The sequence below is a fragment of the Spermophilus citellus genome (assembly GCF_964194105.1).
Source record: "Spermophilus citellus genome assembly, chromosome: 16".
Lineage (NCBI taxonomy): Eukaryota > Metazoa > Chordata > Mammalia > Rodentia > Sciuridae > Spermophilus > Spermophilus citellus.
In genome coordinates this window covers 38,553,389-38,571,672 of record NC_138196.1, presented here as the reverse complement: position 1 = coordinate 38,571,672, position 18,284 = coordinate 38,553,389, and the positions used below count along the sequence as shown (strand labels likewise).

General features: G+C 34.5%; 1 protein-coding gene across 9 annotated transcripts in view; it reads right to left on the bottom strand.

Moving 5' to 3' along the window:
- Window positions 1-18,284, bottom strand: part of HOOK3 (hook microtubule tethering protein 3) — a 132,691-nt gene that overhangs the window by 66,804 nt on the left and 47,603 nt on the right. For all 9 annotated transcript variants that reach the window (XM_081269745.1, XM_081269747.1, XM_081269744.1 and 6 more), the window contains 4 exons: window positions 17,866-17,933; window positions 9,533-9,595; window positions 8,381-8,464; window positions 2,063-2,226 (listed from right to left, as the gene is read on the bottom strand). In XM_081269745.1, coding sequence (XP_081125871.1) covers window positions 2,063-2,226; window positions 8,381-8,464; window positions 9,533-9,595; window positions 17,866-17,933 — 379 coding nt within the window. The remainder of the gene's footprint in view (window positions 1-2,062; window positions 2,227-8,380; window positions 8,465-9,532; window positions 9,596-17,865; window positions 17,934-18,284) is intronic.

The window sequence follows — 18,284 nt, the reverse complement described above, 5'->3', positions numbered from 1 at the left end:
AAGGGTAAAGTTATATTTTATTATTCATGGATTTTTGTCTTAGGAGGTCAAGATAAAGGGTTCTCAAACATTTTGGTTTCAGGATCCCTTCATATTCTTACAATTACTGAAAACCCTAAAGAACCTTCAGTTAGGGACTAGGGCTATAGCTCAGTGGTAGAGCACTTGCCTAGCATTTGTAAGGCTCTGGGTTCGATCCTTACTCAGTACCACATAAAAATAAATAAATAAAATAAAGATATTGTGTCCATCTATAACTAAAAATATTTTTAAAAAGAACCTTTAATTATGTAGGTTTTATCTGTTGCTATTTGTCATATCAATAATTAAAACATTTAAGTCTATTTACTTAGTTCAATTGAAAATAACAGTAATAAGCCCATTATGTTAATACAAACATATTGTTTATGAAAAAAATTACATTTTTATGAAACAAAAAAAAATGAAGGTTAACACTATTTACATAACTTAAATATCTGGTTTTACAGAAGAAAGTTGGGTTCTAATAACCGTTTCTACATTCATCTGTTGTGATGTTTTTCAATAAAATACATGAGGAAAATCCAGGCTTGCACAAGTATGTAGTCAGAAAAGAGAGAGCCTTATGCATTCTAAAACAGTCTCAAAGAACCTTCAGGGTCCTCAGATCCCATTTGGAATTGCTGGTAAAGGCAATAAGGAATGGATTGTTTCAAAGGTTTCCAAGAGATCTAAGGAAAGCTTTTTATTGTCTTCTGTTAGAGAAAAAAAGAAGAAGAAAATTCAGAAACATCTCATTTAGAAATAATGAAGGACAGTAGGTATATTACTAAATTAAGCTACTTGGAAAGTAAAAACCAAATTAATTTCCACCAGGTGCGGTGGTGCATGCCTGTAATACCAGAGGCTCATGAGGCTGAGGCCCTAAGTAACTCAGCAAAAAAAAAAAAAAAAATATATATATATATATATATATATATATATATATATATGGCTGGAGATGTGGCTCAGTGGTTAAGTACCCTTGGGTTCAAACTCTGATACCAAAAAAAAAAAAAGTATAATTTTTCTGTTTTAGCAATGGAAATCTATAGCCAGTTAAGAAATAGATCATAATATATTTTTTAGTAAACCATGACAAAATATTTTCATAATGCTGCTAAGACCTTCAATTTTGTGCTTCTATTTCATCTTAAAGCATATCAAAATTTCCTGATTCTCTTTTCCCTTTCCCTTTTGGCCTTTTACTTCTCCAGAAGATGTGTTTGAAAGATGGTTCCTTTAAATTGTACCTATTGTTTTAAATCAGCTTGTCTTTTAAAATAAACTTATCTCTTAAATCATGCCCTAGGTCTTTGTATTATCTCTTTAAATTGTATGCCTGTGCATATTGTGTCTCTTTAAAGTTTCCTTCTGTATCCTTTTACAGAATCTGGCTCTTTACAAAAATGAATTTACTTTGAAATTCCTATCAGGCAATCTGTGGTTCACTCTGCCCAGTTATCTGTTGTTTTTTTTAAAGGAATTTTAGTTTTGAATGAATTTAATCTTTCTGATGATTGCTCCAACTCACCTTGCCTATTTTTTTCTTCTCTTTTTTGAGAAGGGGGTCTCATTAGGTTGCCCATGCTGGTCTAATGACTGCCCTGCCTCAGTCTCTCTATTATCTAGGACTACAGGAGTATGCCAACTCACCTGGCTCCCAACTCATCTCATATCCCTTCACTAGCATTCTTCCTGTCTTCCTCTAATTTGTTCGTGGTCTGCCTTTGCTTACTACAACACTATAGTGGGGGTGGGACAGATGTGTGGAATGAAGGGCTGGTGTTTGGTTTCTTTATTTTTTTCACTGTTATTTTGTAGGTGGAGCATTCTGTCATGAAGAAATATTAAATGTTGGATACAATTCATCCTAGATGTGAAGTTATGTCACATAACTTGTATGGAAAGATCTGAGGAAGTTATTTATTACACACCTTTGTCTCGGTATGCAGTTAACCAGAAGTCCTAATACTATATTCCTAACCGTTAAGTGACAGTTACAAAATTTTTTAAAATTCAAGTTTAATGAGTGGTCTTTTACCTGAATGTTTCTTCTTGTAGCTGTTCTAATTGAGTTTGGAGTTGCAAATGCCTTCTTCCTGCTGGACTGTTGGGATCTTCTATGGAATCAGATTGATTGAGTCTTTCCATTAATATCTGATTCTCTGCCAATAAACTACTTTTCTCCTCTTGCAATGCTGCAACCTGTTGAAATACAGAAGACAGCAATTATTTCCTTCAATTACACTGCGTCAGTTCAGTCTCCTGTGAATTACTATTATGAATCAAACCCTACTTTAAAGAATACAGTTAATTTCCATTTAAAACATTTGCATTATTTTGGAATATTTTTCACATAGAACAATATGTACAAGTAGATAAGAATTAATTTTTTATTTCTTATTTATTTATTATTTTGAGATATGGGTCTGACTACACTACCCAGGCACCTCAACTTTCTGGGCTCAAGCAAGCTCCTGCCTCAGCCTTCTAAGTAGCTTGGCTTACAGCTATGCACCACCACATCTGGCTTTATTTTGTATTTGAAAAGATATTCAACAAAGATAGAAGGCAAACACAGGAAGATAATCATCATGAGTCACCAAAGAAATGAAAATTCACACTAAAATATTATTACTAAAGTGGCTAAAATTTAAAAGACTGTACCAAGTATTGGTAAAGGTAAGAATAAAAGGTATCACTGATGAGACTATAAAATATTTCAAACACTTTGGAAAACAGGTCAGCAGTCTCAAAAAACTACACATGTAACTACCATGTAACTTATCTAGCCATTCCACTCCTAGGCATTTACTCAAAGAGAAGTAAAAGCATATGCCCACACAATAACTTAAAAAGTTTTTTTAAAATGTTTTTTTTAGTTGTCGATAGACCTTTTATGAAAAAAATTTATCTACATGTGGTGCTGAGAATCGAACTCAGTGCCTCACACATGTGAGGCAAGTACTCTACTGCTGAGACACAGCCCCAGTCCTTAAAAAGATTTTGCCAGTTTCACTTGTAATAGAGAAACACTGGAAATAACCCGAACATTTATCAATAAGTAAATTGAGAAATACATTAGAATATATCCACTGTACAGGTAACTTTTTGGCAATAAAAGTTCCCATTGATAATGATAACATGAAATACTGAAAACAAACAATCAACAACAACAAAAACCAGATCAAAAGAGAACATAATATAGGAACATGTGTGATTCCTATTAACATAATTCTAGAAGATATTAGCTAATCTGTAGTTTCAGAATGCAGACCTGGGAACTGAAGAGGATTTATAGTCATAAAAAGCTGGGAATAGTGGTGCACATCTAAATCCCAGCAACCTGGAACCTGAGGATCTCAAGTTTGAAGTCAGCCTCAGCAATTTAGGAAGGCCCTAAGCAAATTAGACCCTATCTCAAAAAATTTTAAAAAGGGCTAGGAATATAGTTCAGTAGTAAAGTGTCAGTGGGTATAATCCCCAGTAATAAACATAAGTTGCCTGATGTTTTTACTTTTTTCTTTCTTCCACCTATTTTGTTCTGTTTTTTAAAAAAGTATACATGTGTGGTGCTGGAAATTGAACCCAGAGTCTTGCACACACAGGTACTCTACCACTGAGCTATATTCCAGTCCTACTATAATCCCCCATTTTCTTTTGTAAATTTTGACAGGTACATTTATTTATTTATCCATTTTCTCTTTAACTTGTTCCAATTGGGCTATTGGCCCTATCACTCTACTGTTCATCAGGATCACTGACCCCCAAGTCACTAAGTCAACATTTGACACAATTGGTTATCCTTCTTGAAGCACTTATATCATTTGGCTTCATTCTTTTGGATTCTATTCTTCTCAATTTCCCTAACAGTGCCTAGAGCTTATCTTTTCTAAATATAGTGATGGCTTCAGGTTTCATGGCTATAAGCCCCATCTATTTTCTGACAACTGACATATTTCTATTTCTAGTCTAGAACCCTGAACTGGAATCATTTCTATTCGTATGTCTACTAGCAATCTCCAATTAAAATTTTACAAATAGAACTTTTAAAAATCATTTTTTTAATATTCATTTTTATAGTTGTAGTTGGATTGGACACAATAACTTTATTTTATTTATTTATATGTGGTGCTGAGGATCGAACCCAGGGACTTGAATGTGTGAGGCGAGCACTCTACAGCTCAGCCATAACCCCAGCCCCTAAAAATCTTTTTTATATTAATACATAATAATTGTATATTTTCATGGACTACAGTGTGATGTTTTGATATATGAATGTATAATGAACAACTAGGATAATTACATGTACCATCTTAAACATTTATCATTTCTCTATATTGGAAATATTCAAAATTTTTTCTTCTAGCTGTTTTGAAATATACAACGAATTATTGTTGACCACAGTCAACCTATTATGCTACAGAACACTAGAACGTAAACCTCCTATATAACTGTATATTTTGTATCATTAAACAACCTTTCTCTATCCACTCCTCCCTTCCTGGCCTCTGGGATTGATTATTTTAGCTTTCACATGCAATCATGTGGTACTTGTCTTTCTATACTTGGCTCATTTTGCTTAATATAATGATTTTCTGACAAAAGGGATTTTATCCTTTTTATGGCCGACTAGTATTCCATTGTGTATATGTACTACATTTTCATTATCTAGTCATCAGTTGATGGACACTAATAAGGTTTCTATTTCTTGGCTATTTGTAACTAGTGAAGCTCATTTCATTTCCTTTGAACATACACCCTGTAGTGGGATTGCTGGATCGTGTGGCAGTTCTACTTTTTATCTTTGGTCTTTTATTTTGTGGATACCTAGGGATTGAACCCAAGTGTAGTTATCATTGAGCCACACCCATAGCCCTTTTTATTTTGAGACAGGGTCTCGCTAATTTGCTTAGGGGCTTGCTGATTTGCTAAGGTTGGCTTTGAACTCACAATCATTCTGCTTAAGCCTTCTGAGTTGCTGAGATTCCAGGTATGTGCCAGCCACCATACCTGGCTATCATTTGTCTTTTTGATAACAGTCTTTCTTACTGTGATCTTGATTTGCACTTATCTGATAATTAGTGATGTTGAGTATTTTTGTATAAATTGTGGATCATTTGTATTTTTTTTTTTTTTAGAAATATCTATTAGGATCATTTGCCCATTTTGTAATCAGATTATTATTATTGTTGCTATTGTTGGATTGAATTCCTTATTCCTTTTTTTTTAATATTTATTTTTTAGTTTTTGGTGGACACAAGATCTTTATTTTATGTGGTGCTGAGGATCGAACCCAGCGCCCCGCGCATGCCAGGCGAGCGCACTACCGCTTGAGCCACATCCCTAGCCCCTCCTTATTCCTCTTAATGCCTTATTGGATGAATAGTTTGTAAATATTTTCTCTCAATCCATAGGTTGTTTTTTCACTCTGCTGATTGTTTTCAATCCTCTTAATGCCTTATTGGATGAATAGTTTGTAAATATTTTCTCTCAATCCATAGGTTGTTTTTTCACTCTGCTGATTGTTTTCTTTAATGTGCAGAAGCTTTTCAGTTCGGTATAGTCCTGTTTGTCTAATTTTGCTTTTGTTGCTTGTGCTTTTGAGGTCTTATTCAAAATAATCTTTGCCCAAATGGAATGTGTGTGTGGGATATGGGGATTGAACCCAGTACCTCACTGCATGCTAGGCAAGTGTTCTATTACTGAGCTACATCCCTAGCTCTTTTTTAAAAAATTTATTTTGAGACATGGTGTAAGTTGCCCAGGCTGTCCTCAAAACTTAAATCCTCCTTCAGCCACCTGTGTAACTGGGATTACAGGTGTGACACCATGCCTGGCTCCTAAATGGAATTCTTGATTAATACCCACCGTCACCTAGTTTGCCAGTAGTCTTTCTCGTTTTACTAAATGGTAACTCCCTCCTTCCAATTGCTCAGCTATCATCCTTAACATCTTTCTCACACTCAAATCCAATCTATCAGCAAATTTAACATTTGCTCTACCTCAAAAAATCTATTGTGGTCACCTCTCAGCATCTCTAACATACAGATCAAAGTTAATATAATTTTTTGCCTTATTGCAGTGGCCTCTTAGTTGGTCTCTGAGCCAACTAAAACACAACTCAATCCCATGACTACTTTGCTCAAAATCCTTCAATGGCTGGCTACCAATGTCACTTTTTATAAAGAAATATATTAAGGCCTCTCTGGACCAACTGACTTTTCCTATTTTCTCCCTTCTTCTGTTATCATTTTCATCTTACTATCTCTCTCTCTCTTTTTTTTTTTTTTTTTTTTGGTGGTGCTGGGGATCGAACCCAGGGCCTTGTGCATGCAAGGCAAGCACTCTACCAACTGATCTATATCCCCAGCCCTTCCTATCTCTTTAATACACTACTTCACTCCTATCTCAGATCCTTTGCCTTTTCCATGGCCCTTAGCTTGTATTCCCCCCTGGAAATATGGTAAGCTTGCTCCCCTAATCTCTTTGGGATTTTATTAACTCATCACTCTCTTAAGGTGGGCCTGGGTTGACCCAATTAAAAATTAAATTTTCTGGACTCTGTATTCCTTATTTTACATTCCCTGCTTTATTCTTCTCTAGAATGCTTATCACCACATAATTTACTGTATTTGGGGTGGGGGGGATTACTGGAGATTGAACTCAGGGGCACTCAACCACTGAGCCACATCCCCAACCCTATTTTGTACTTTATTTAGAGGCAGTGTCTTACTGAGTTGCTTAGCACCTCACTCTTGCTGAGGCTAGCTTTGAACTCACAATTCTCCTGTCTCAGCCTCCAGAGCTGCTGGGATTATGGGCACACGCCACCATGCCCAGATAACTTAGTGTATTTTTATCTTGTTTATCAGCTATCTTAGAATAGAAGCACCTTGAGGAGGGATGTTTCATCTGTTTCTATTCCCCCATCTTTATTTTATCTAAAGCAACTAGAACAGTACAAGAAATGTAGTGGGTGCTTGGCAAATGTTGTTGGTTAAATGAAAGAATATGAAATGTCAGTTCTATAATTTGTCTAATTTCTAAAACCACATTAGTCTTTCTAGGATCTACTCTATATTCCTGATCTATTTAATTCATTTCTACTATTTCTATTTTCATAGTTAAAATAAATATTGAAGGCTGTATGTTTTTTAAACATATTTTTTGCTATTGCATTCTAACTTTAACTGCATGGTGATCAGAGACCATAATACATATCACAGATTCTTTCAATTTTTCTGAGAATTGACATACCATCTGGGATGTAGTAAATTTATGTGAAGGCTGAGTGTTGAACAAAAAAACCTTAATATTAGAATTATCAGACCAACTATGGGGCTGGGAATATAGGTCAGCGATGGTGTGTTACCAAACGTGTGTGAGGCCCTCAGTTTGATCCAATACTGCAAAAGTAAACAATAAACTACAACAAGCTAATGCTACTAAAACATTTTAACTTAGTATCTATGGCAGACATCCTTATATATGCACAGAAAAAAAGTGACTAATTTAAAAAAACTTAAACATGATTTAAGAAAAAACATGACAAAGGAGTTTATAATGAAACTCACAGTTTCCTACTGAATTTTCTCATTCCCCAGAGACTAATTTTCACTATTCCCAAGTTTCTGCTTTGGATTTTGCTTATCTCTCTACATATATGAATGTATCAGTATTTCTTGATCTATCAATTTTAGATACCATTTATGCTAGATTATATCAATTTGTGGAGTGGGTAACATGATGCAAGAAGTTTAACCCTTTTACATATCTAGTTAGAGCCTCACATCAGTCTTCTGCCACATCTGGTCTATTTGGTGTTCTGTTGTTATAGCAGCTCCTCACAAATATTTTTGGTCACTGCATTTTTTGCTCTTTTTATCCATTTAGCACTTTTCAATTGTCTTTTGACTTTCAGATGTTGATGAAGAATGTGTTTCAGAGCTGGCTACACTCAAGGTGACTATTAAATATCTATGATCTTGCAAACTAGCTGTTAAACCATCAGAAACTTGAATTCAGAAATTGGCAAACACTATAAATCCAGGCTTTAAAAATCTCCCCAACCCTCCTGAAATCCAATTTACTAGCACACTATGAAGACTCATGGATGCTGATACCACTACTCTTTCTTCCTCAGAGGTTCATATCATTTTAATTCACTTGTAAATATTATAAATTTAATGGGGTTGCAAAAAAGAAAGAAAATGAACATGTTTGTTGAGTCTATTATCCTTAACCAGAAACATGTTTTTTTTTTTCCTTTTTCATTTAATTACAGTTGTATTATATTCAAACTGTACTACACAGCAGTACACAAAACATTTGGTGATACACAGAACAGACCACCTACCTGCATATCTAATTCATGGCATCTTTGAGCAATTTCTTCCTTTGCTGACAAAGCTTCATTTAATTCTTCTGTAGTTTTCTTCAACTGGTTAGAAACAAAGATATGATAACTATTTCAATATAAGATGGAAACAATAATTATTTTATGCAACACAGAATTAAAACGTTCTTCTCTTTTATTTCTTGGGGAAAAGTACAAGGGGAAATCAAAAACCATCTTTTAAGACTCAAAAGAAGGTACTTCTAGCTTTGAATTTCTTTTAGTCCTAAGTCTTGTCTTTTCTATTCTCTGAACTTGGCTCTTTCTCCATGTCAAGTTTTCTTTCACATTTTCTCCTGTCTGGACTATTTGGTTCTTGGTAATGTTGGTTTTTTCAAGAGCTGAGAAGTTTTACCTTGATAAAACATCTCATAGAGGAATGGAAGTTTCAACTGTTAAAATAAATAGTTTTAACACAATTTTTTCCATCATATTAAACTTTTATGCTAAATTGTACTGCACCCTTTTTTTAACAAAGGATTTTTATTATTCTAATTCTCAAACATTTCCAAGTTGTATCCCATTATTATTACAAAGTATAAATTAGCAAAGTATTGAAAATTTTCCTTAAGGTAAGATTTTCTCTCTATTTCATGTGACCAAACTAAGGGGAAAAGAAAAAAATCATGACTAGAAAACAGGAATTACAATAAGTTAAAGAAAATAGTTTTCAGTGGGTTATGCAATAATACTTTAATTAAAATTACAAACAGGACAGTAGAATGAGAAAAACATTATAATACTGTACATATATGTATGATTACACTACTGGTGTGACTCTGTACAGCCAGAGGAATGAGAAGTTGTGCTCTATTCATGTACAATGTGTCAAAATGCATTGTACTTTATATATAACTAATTAGAACAAATTTAAAAAAGGAAGGGGGAGATAAGGACAACAGAGGGGACAGAAAGGTGAGGTACTGGGGAATGAAAAAAATTTATAAATGGTGTCAATTCACAAAACATTTTAAGTTCTTAAATTTTAGGTAAAATATAAAAAATTATACAAATATATTCCATAAGCAATTTCAACTAAAAGAGCTTCTCATTAATATCTAAACTTTACCCTTTTAAATTTTGCATGAATACAAATAAGGCCAAATTATATACCTGGCGATCAAGGTCAACATAGGCATCATTCCCAGAAGAGACAGGAGACTCTTTACTCATTAGCTGAAATTAAGATTTAAATTATTATAAAAGTGAGGCAAAAAAGACAGTCTACATAATATACTTACACAACAAATAAATAAATACCTAGCCACTATTGAAATATAAAAATTAAAATGAAAACACAAAAGTAAATGAAATAATTTCCTGTAAATAATACTTCAGAGTTTGAAATTTTTCTTTACTCCAGAATAATGCCTTCATTTAATATAAGAGGTCTAAATTCAGGTGCTCATTTTCACTATAAGCCTCAGCCAAGAATCAAGTATAACATTTTTTATCACTAAAAAGACAAATAGTAAAGTTTAAAATGTGGCTAGAAATTTAAAAACAGTGACTTTCAGTAAAAATAGTGGTATTAAGCATCAACTTAATTCCAAAGAATAAATGTGGGGGCTGGGGATGTGGCTCAAGCGGTAGCGCGCTCGCCTGGAATGCGTGCGGCCCGGGTTCGATTCTCAGCACCACATACAAACAAAGATGTTGTGTCCACCAATAACTAAAAAATTAATATTAAAATTTTTCTCTCTCTCTTTCTCTCTCTCCCTCTCTCACTCTCTCTTTAAAAAAAAAAAAAGAATAAATGTGGACAATGTCAATATAGCACTTATATTCACACACTAGTATTCCCCTAAATCTTTGCTTCTCTCAGCCTTGCATTGCAAAGAGAAGATTCAAAGCATGTCTGAAAGGTTGGGAGAAAGGGATAAAATTCTGACCATGACAAATAAAAGGGGCAGACTCAAACGGCCCCAGTCTTCTATGATTTCTCATGTTTCGTCTGAAGGACAAAAGGAGGAGGGACAATTAGAAATGTGGGGATTTAATATCAAGAGATCTTGTGATTTCATCCTTCACTCTGCTCTCTAGAGAACTGAAATGTTATGTTCAGTAACATCAGCACTTCTCAACATGAGATCCCCAGACCAACAGTATTAGCACTGCTTGGTCTCGTGTCAGAAATATGAATTCTTGGGCCCCATCCAGGTTTACTGAGTCAGAACATCTAGGGTTAGCCTGATGTTCAACAAGTACTCCAATAAGTACCAGTTCAATAAGTACTCCAGGTGATCTGAAGCACATTGGAGCTTGAGAATCACTGCTCCAACTCACTAATGAGAAGAGAATGAAAATCCTTTAACACAATAGGGGGGAAAAATCTCAAGAAAGTGAAAAATACCAGCTTCAATTTTTATGCTTTAGTTGAGCATATTAATAGTAAGATTTTTAAAAAGACTTTTCTTCAAATTGAAAAAAATGGTACTCATTGTAGAGAAGAAAAAATATAATGAAAAAGATCTCTACCATCTGGAAAAAAATAACTTTTATAATTTTGACATACTTAAAAATTAGCTGTGTTTGACAACCACGGGTCTAGCAGAATTCAAGAAAGAAACATAAATCAGTAAATACAGTATAGTATGATACAGGCAGTAGCAAGATATTCAGAGAATTCTGTAATTCAGAGGTGGGTAGGAGCAGGGGAGCAAGAAATATTTTTTTTTTTCAGTCTTTTCTCCTTTTTGCCCCTTGTTGTATTTTGGTCCTTATTATAACACCTCTCAATAAAAAGTTAAAAAGTTAAATATCCCACTCTGAACACTGTCAATCTTTCATTCAGTTGTTCCTCAGCTTCACTGAGCTCCTAGGTCCTATCCCTCTTCTCACCTTCTCCGTGTTTCCAGTCTTAGCCCATCATTCTTGTATTCACTTTCTTCCTTACTTTGCTTAGAAATTGCAGTGAACACTATTGGTTTTGCCTGGCTAAAGTTTACTTCTCTTTCTTCTACTAACACTGTCATCTTATTTTGGGGATTTTCCTTTTCCACTTTAGAATCCATGTTTGTCATTTGTTTTATCAATTATCTTCTCTAGTTTACCTTCCAGCTAAGAAGCTGGAAGGAATGGAATTGAGAGCACAAGTGGCAGGATAAGCCTCTAAGAACAGGTCTTCTTAGAGACCCTATTCCATTTATCAGCCCTCTTTCTTATATCACAACATCTTTCTTTCTCTTTCTTGGGGCTTATTAGCATTTAAGTGGCTAAAAGATGATCATTTACTTGAAGAGATATTTCTTCCAAAAGATACTACAACAAACACATGAAAAATGCTCAATATAATGTCATTATGGAACTCAAAAGCAAAGCAATAAGATACTATTCATGTACGTTTTGAGGCTATTATTACAAAGATGGATGATAACAAAGGTTGACCAAGCTGTAAAGAAATCAGAAGCCTCCTGCATTACTGGTGGAAATGCAAAATGATATAGCTGTAGAAGAAAACACTTTTGAAGTTCCTCATGTAATTAAACATAGAATTACCACATGATCCAGCAATTCCATTTCAGGATACAGATACTCCTCAACTTACACTACAGTTATGTCCTAATAGGCCACATTTTGTTACATCAAAAATTCATTTAATATTCTTAGCTTACTGAACATCCTAACTTAGCAACAGAGTACTCTACAGAATATCCACAGTTAGTTTGCCCTTGTGATCTTGTGGCTGACTGGGAATAGATGACTACTGCTGCCCAGCATCACAAAAGAGGATAATATCGTATCTCTACCCAGGAAAAGATGAAAATTTTCATGAAAAAGATGAAGTACAGTCTCTCTGTGCCATCTTAAAATCAACAAACCCTGATGAACATTTTAAGTCAGGGACCATCATCTGGAAACATCCAAAAGATTTTAAAATGTATTCAAGATAAACTTTTACAATCATGTCCACAGCAGCATTATTCACAACAGCCGTTAGAGGGAAATAACTCAAATGTCCATCAACCAATGAACAGATAAAAAAAATGTGGTATATCCAAAAAGCAGAACAATATTTAGTCATAAAAAGGAAAAGTAAGGATATATACTAGAACAAACCTTGAAAACACGTTAAATAAAAGAAACCAAACACAAATGGCCCCAAGTGTTATGATTCAATTTATAGAAAATATCCAGAATAGGCATGTTTATACAGACAAGACAGCAGATAACTGGTTGCCAAGGGCTGGAGGAAGTTTGTGCTTAATGAAGAGACTGCTTCATGGGTACTAGGTTTCCTTTTGAGATGATGAAAAAGTTCTGAACTAAATAATGGTGATATCGGTACAACACTGTTTATATGTTAAATGTTACTAACGGGAAATTATATGTCCTGTATATTTTACTACAGTTTAAAAAAAAAATCAAAGTAGCACCTGATCAGAAACCATAAAAACAGAATGTGCCCAAAGGGAAAAGTCTTCTTCTTAAGTTCCGTTGATCAACATGTCTACCAATTTTCAAATCTGTTTATTTCTAACACTGACTGCCATAATTTAGTATAGGCTTTCATCTGTTTTCACTGAGTAAGTATTAAGGTCTTTTAATTGGTCTCCCTTTCTCCACTTTTGTTTTCCCCCAATCCATCCTTATTGCACAGATTTTTTTCAATTACTGGTCTCAATGTATTTTTTCCTTAGAATCTATTCATTCATTTCCAAAATTATAGCTCTTAACAAAACTGCATGGTGTCCTAATAATCTTGTATGTCTTATTTCATTTCTGAGCATTTTCTCTCTCACAATGTTTGCTACAGGCATTGTTCTTTCAATGGCTCCAACCCATGTCATTTGGTCTTGGTTTTACTTGACTTTTGGACTTTAGAAAAAAATTTTGTACCTCCTTATCTCATTCTCATCCTTCAGTATTCAGCCTCACTTCCTCTCAGAGGCAGCCTTACCTAATGTCCTCAAACTGAGTTAGATACTCTCAACAAGGACTCCTATATTTTTCCCCCATCATGGCACTTTTCTTACTGTATTTGAATTTTTATTTAATTCTTTTCCTTTGACAGGCAAGGGACATCTTCATCTCTTTCAGTTATATTTATAATATCTACTAGAGTGCCTAGTGCATACTGTGTACTCAATAAATAGTATTTGCTAAATGAATACACATACAATAAATATATAATTTATTTTGAAAATTTAATTATAATCCCATTGTATGTTAATTTTATATGTTCATTCATACTATGTTTTAAATTTTTTCCAGTCATAAGATTTCCTTTTAAACACAATTTTATTAATTACATAATTTTCCATTGGATGAAGGTAACACAATTTAAATACAAGTGTACCAATGAATATATACTGCTTTCACATTTCTATTAATTTAAAGTAGTTTGAAAAACGCTGTATTCAATCTTTGAATTTTAAAATAATTTCTTGGGACAGATTCATAGAATGAAAATCACATGATCACAGATTTTAATTTAGAAAGTATTTCTTGTTATAATATCTGTTATTACAGTAAAATCAGACAAAGAGTAAAGAATATTCAACCTTTAAGAGAGAAGTTAAAATTGAGTAAGTTTGTTTTCTCTCATCCTATTTTTTTTTATAAATGGAATCACACATTCTTCGTGTGCTTTATATTCTACTTTTTTTTTTTTTACTGGTCCTAGAGACTGCACCTAAGGACACTTTACCACTGAGCTACATCCTCAGCACTTTTAATTTTTTAAACAGGATTTGATTAATTTGCTAAGGCTGGCCTCAAACTTGCAATCCTCCTGCCTCAGGTTCCCAAATTGCTGGGATTATTGGTGCATCACCACACCTGGCTTATAATCTAACTTTTTAAACCTGAACTATGATAACATTATTCATCTATGTCATTATTTTAAAAAAATATGCCATAATGCCTACATAATGTGCCAATATACCATAATTTATCAATTACCCTTTTGTTGAGTAGTTAGGTTATTTCTAATGTTTCAGTACTAGGAAATAATACTGAAATAACTATTTTAGGCGATACAGCACAACTGTTATAAGCATGAGCCTTAGATTCAGACTGTTTAGATCTGAGTTCTAACTCTGTCACTATTTCCTGTGTGAACCTGAGCTAGTTACTCAAACTCTATATTTCAGTTTTCTTTTATAAAATGGGGACAAATGACAACATCTCACAAGATTGTAATAGATTATTTGTCCAATTTTTGTGATAAAATATATGTAACACAAAACTTGCCATCCTACCCACTATTAAATATAAATTCAATTATTATAATAAATTTTATTTTCTTATACTTTTTTGTGGGGACAGTACTGGGTGGGGATTGAACCCAAGGCCTCATGCATTCTAGGTAAGTGTTCTACCACTGAGTTACACACAAGCCCAATTGTAGTGAATTTTAAGTGCATTAACAGATGCAAATTTATATAGTAAATACAACACTATCTATCACATAATAGGTGCTGGAAAGTGCTTATTATTACAATTATTTTTACATGTCTTTACATGTCATATATTTTGGTGAATTCCTAAATATGGAATTATAAGGACAGATTACAGTAATTGTTTGTGGCCCCTGTTATTTTCCCTACTCTTTCTTTTTTTTTTTTAAAGAGAGAGAGAGGAGAGAGAGGAGAGAGAGGAGAGAGAGGAGAGAGAGGAGAGAGAGAGAGAGAGAGAGAGAGAGAGAGAGAGAGAGAGAGAGAATTTTTAATATTTATTTTTTAGTTCTCGGCGGACACAACATCTTTGTTGGTATGTGGTGCTGAGGATCAAACCAGGGCCGCACGCATGCCAGGCGAGCACGCTACCGCTTGAGCCACATCCCCAGCTCTTCCCTACTCTTTCTTAGCAACAGAATTCACACATGTTGACTTGGGTCTATTAGCACCCAGAGTAAGGGCCAGATCCCCCAGTCTCCCTGCTGTGGCTATGTGAGTGATATCTGGTTACTAAGGATGGAAATTCCTGCAGGTTTATGTCAAGGAAATACAAACCCTTCCTTTAATCCTTCATGCTGGCTGGAAATGTGAAAGCTGAAGCTTAAAAAGCCACAGTTGAACCACTAGGTGCGTATCATGTATTATGGATGGCAAAGACCTTATTAAGTTTAATGTACTGGAAGAATGCTGGGTCCCTGATGACTATAGAGTCTCCATAACAATCCAGGACCATCATCATTTTGGTGTTTTAACATTTATAATCAAACCTAATCTTACATGACATAAAAGGGTATATAATAACATTTTCTTTAAAGATTTGCCAGTTTATACTCCTAACATCAGTTCTAAATGCCATACTAATCAACTTTTTATTATTTATCTTTTGAGATGGGGTCTTATTATGATGCCCAGGCTGGTCTCCAACTCCTGGGCTCAAGTCATCATCCTGCCCCAGATTCCCAAGGAGCTGGAGCTACACCAGCTGCTCACAACATTGCAGCTGGGTTGATCTACTTCTTTGCCTTTTTTTTTTTTTTTTAATATTAGTTGTTGATGGACCTTATTTATTTACATGTGGTTCTGAGAATCAAATACAGTTTTGGTAGTGTTGTATTTACTATATAAATTTGCATCTGTTAATGCACTAAAATTCACTACAATTGCACTTGTGTGTAACTCAGTGGTAGAACACTTACCTGGAATGCATGAGGCCTTGGGTTCAATCCCCACCCAGTACTGTTCCCCCCAAAAAGTATAAGAGAATAAAATTTATTATAACTGAATTTATATTTAAAAGTGGGTAGGATGGCAAGTTTTGTGTTACATATATTTTATCACAAAAACTGGACAAATAATCTACTATAATGCTACTACTTCACACATGCTAGGCAAGTGCTCAACCAGTGAGACACAACCCCAGCCCAAGGTTTTGGTTTTTTGAAAGGTCCTAGGTAATAAAAAATTTGGCTAGTCTTTGCCCCTATCCAGGGAGGTGGTGTCTAAACTGCTGGGATTTCTTACTGAAAGGAGTCTTTATATTCATGTGATCTAAGAGGATGATTACAGATGGGGGCTGGACATCCAGGAAGATCCACCATGTGATTAGAAGATTGGGATTTTAAGCCACTTGATATCAGTTTAACCTCTGGAGAGGTAGGGACTGAAAATGGATTTCAGACCTATGGTAAGTTATTCAATCAATAATATTATGTAATGAGATTCCAATGAAGACTGGACACAAAAGCTCAGATAAGCTTCCCTGGGTGACAATAATCTATGTATTGTCACACAATGATGTGCCATAAGGGTGACATCCTGAATCTTTAGAGAAGGGACAATAGAAACTTTGCATTTTGGACTCTCCCAGACCTTATCCTATTTACTTTTTGGCTTAACAGAAACTTAAAAATTCAGAAATTAATTTGGTTTTATTTGTATCCATTTGTCACATATTAACATTTCTGAGTTTTGAGTTATTCCAGTGAATTACAAAATTTAAGGATAGTGGTAACTCCTAAATTTGAACCCAGATGGTCAGATAGGAGAGTAGCCTGGGGATCCCTGAATGTGGGGCTGTTCTCTGAAGTAAGGGCAGTCTTGTGGACAGCTATGTCCTTCCTCTTTGAAGTGGGGCCCAATTCTTAGTTGGTATCAGAAGTCATTGCAAAAAAACACTATCTAAATTTGCATTTGGCATTTTTCATGTTTGCATTTTGTATTTTTTCTGTTACTTGCATATTCATGTCCTGTATACAGTTTTCTATCTTCTTTCAGGGCTTATTCCATTGTTTCTATGGCTGAAAACATTCTCACATCCTGAGATTAACCAGGTGTTAGTCTGATCAATTTATTTGTACTTTTATGTCTTCCAGTTAAAATAAATATTCAAATAGTAATTGCTTTGAGTATAGCTTGAGTTGAGGACCCATTTTTTGCCAAACAGAAAAACCGATAGTTAAGTATGAGGTAGACTGCTGGTTTAACATATATATGATTTTTTATTACCTTTAGGAATTAGTCTACTATTCCTAGTTCATTAAGGACACTTTTAAAAATTAGGATTAGCTGCAACTATATTTACAAAATAAATGTTTAAAATCTAAATAGATGTGAGTTTTAAATACATGATTTTTTAAATAAAAAATGAAACAGGCTTGGCCAGGCATGGTGGTGCACACCTGTAATCCCAGCAGCATAGGAGGCTGAGGCAGGAGGATCACAAGTTCAAAGCAACTTAGGGAGACATTAAGCAACTCAGCAAAAGACTGTTTCTAAATAAAATATTTTAAAAGGGTTGGGGAGGTAATTCAGTGGTTGTTCAATCCCTGGTACCCCCACCCCCAAAAAAGAAAGAAATAGGCTCTATCATAAATGTAAAGAAGAATGGTCTTGGCTGGGGGTAAAGCTCTGTGGCAGAATGATGCTCAAGATGTGTAAGATTCTTGAGTTCAATCCCCAGCACTGCCAAAAAAAGCGCTCTAAAAATGAGTAGGAGAAATTACTTTGTAAAATCTCTACTTCTTTAACCACAAAGCTCCAACATACCTCTTGAATGGCAGTCATGACAACATGTTGAACAGATTCCTCCATCATCATAATGGCTTGGATGTACTCTGCAAACAAGAACAATCTAGAATGTCACTGTTCAAGGTAAATACAGCCAAGAGGATGAAGGCTAACACTTCATAAATTCTTAGTTTCTTGTTTTGATTCTTCCTATGAGTCCCTCATACATGCTTAATGTATTCACATATGTGCCATAGGTAAAGCAAAGGCTGAAATCGCAGTATTTATCTTTCCTGAAGACATTTTCTCCCCTTACATCATTTCTTATAAAGCTGATGCTACAGCTATTGGTCAGGGGAATGCAACATCAGCATTACATGTTGTCAATGTAAATAAATGAAATCATATAGTTTAAGGCATTTACTTATTTATTTACTTTTACTAAAATCTAAAAGTTA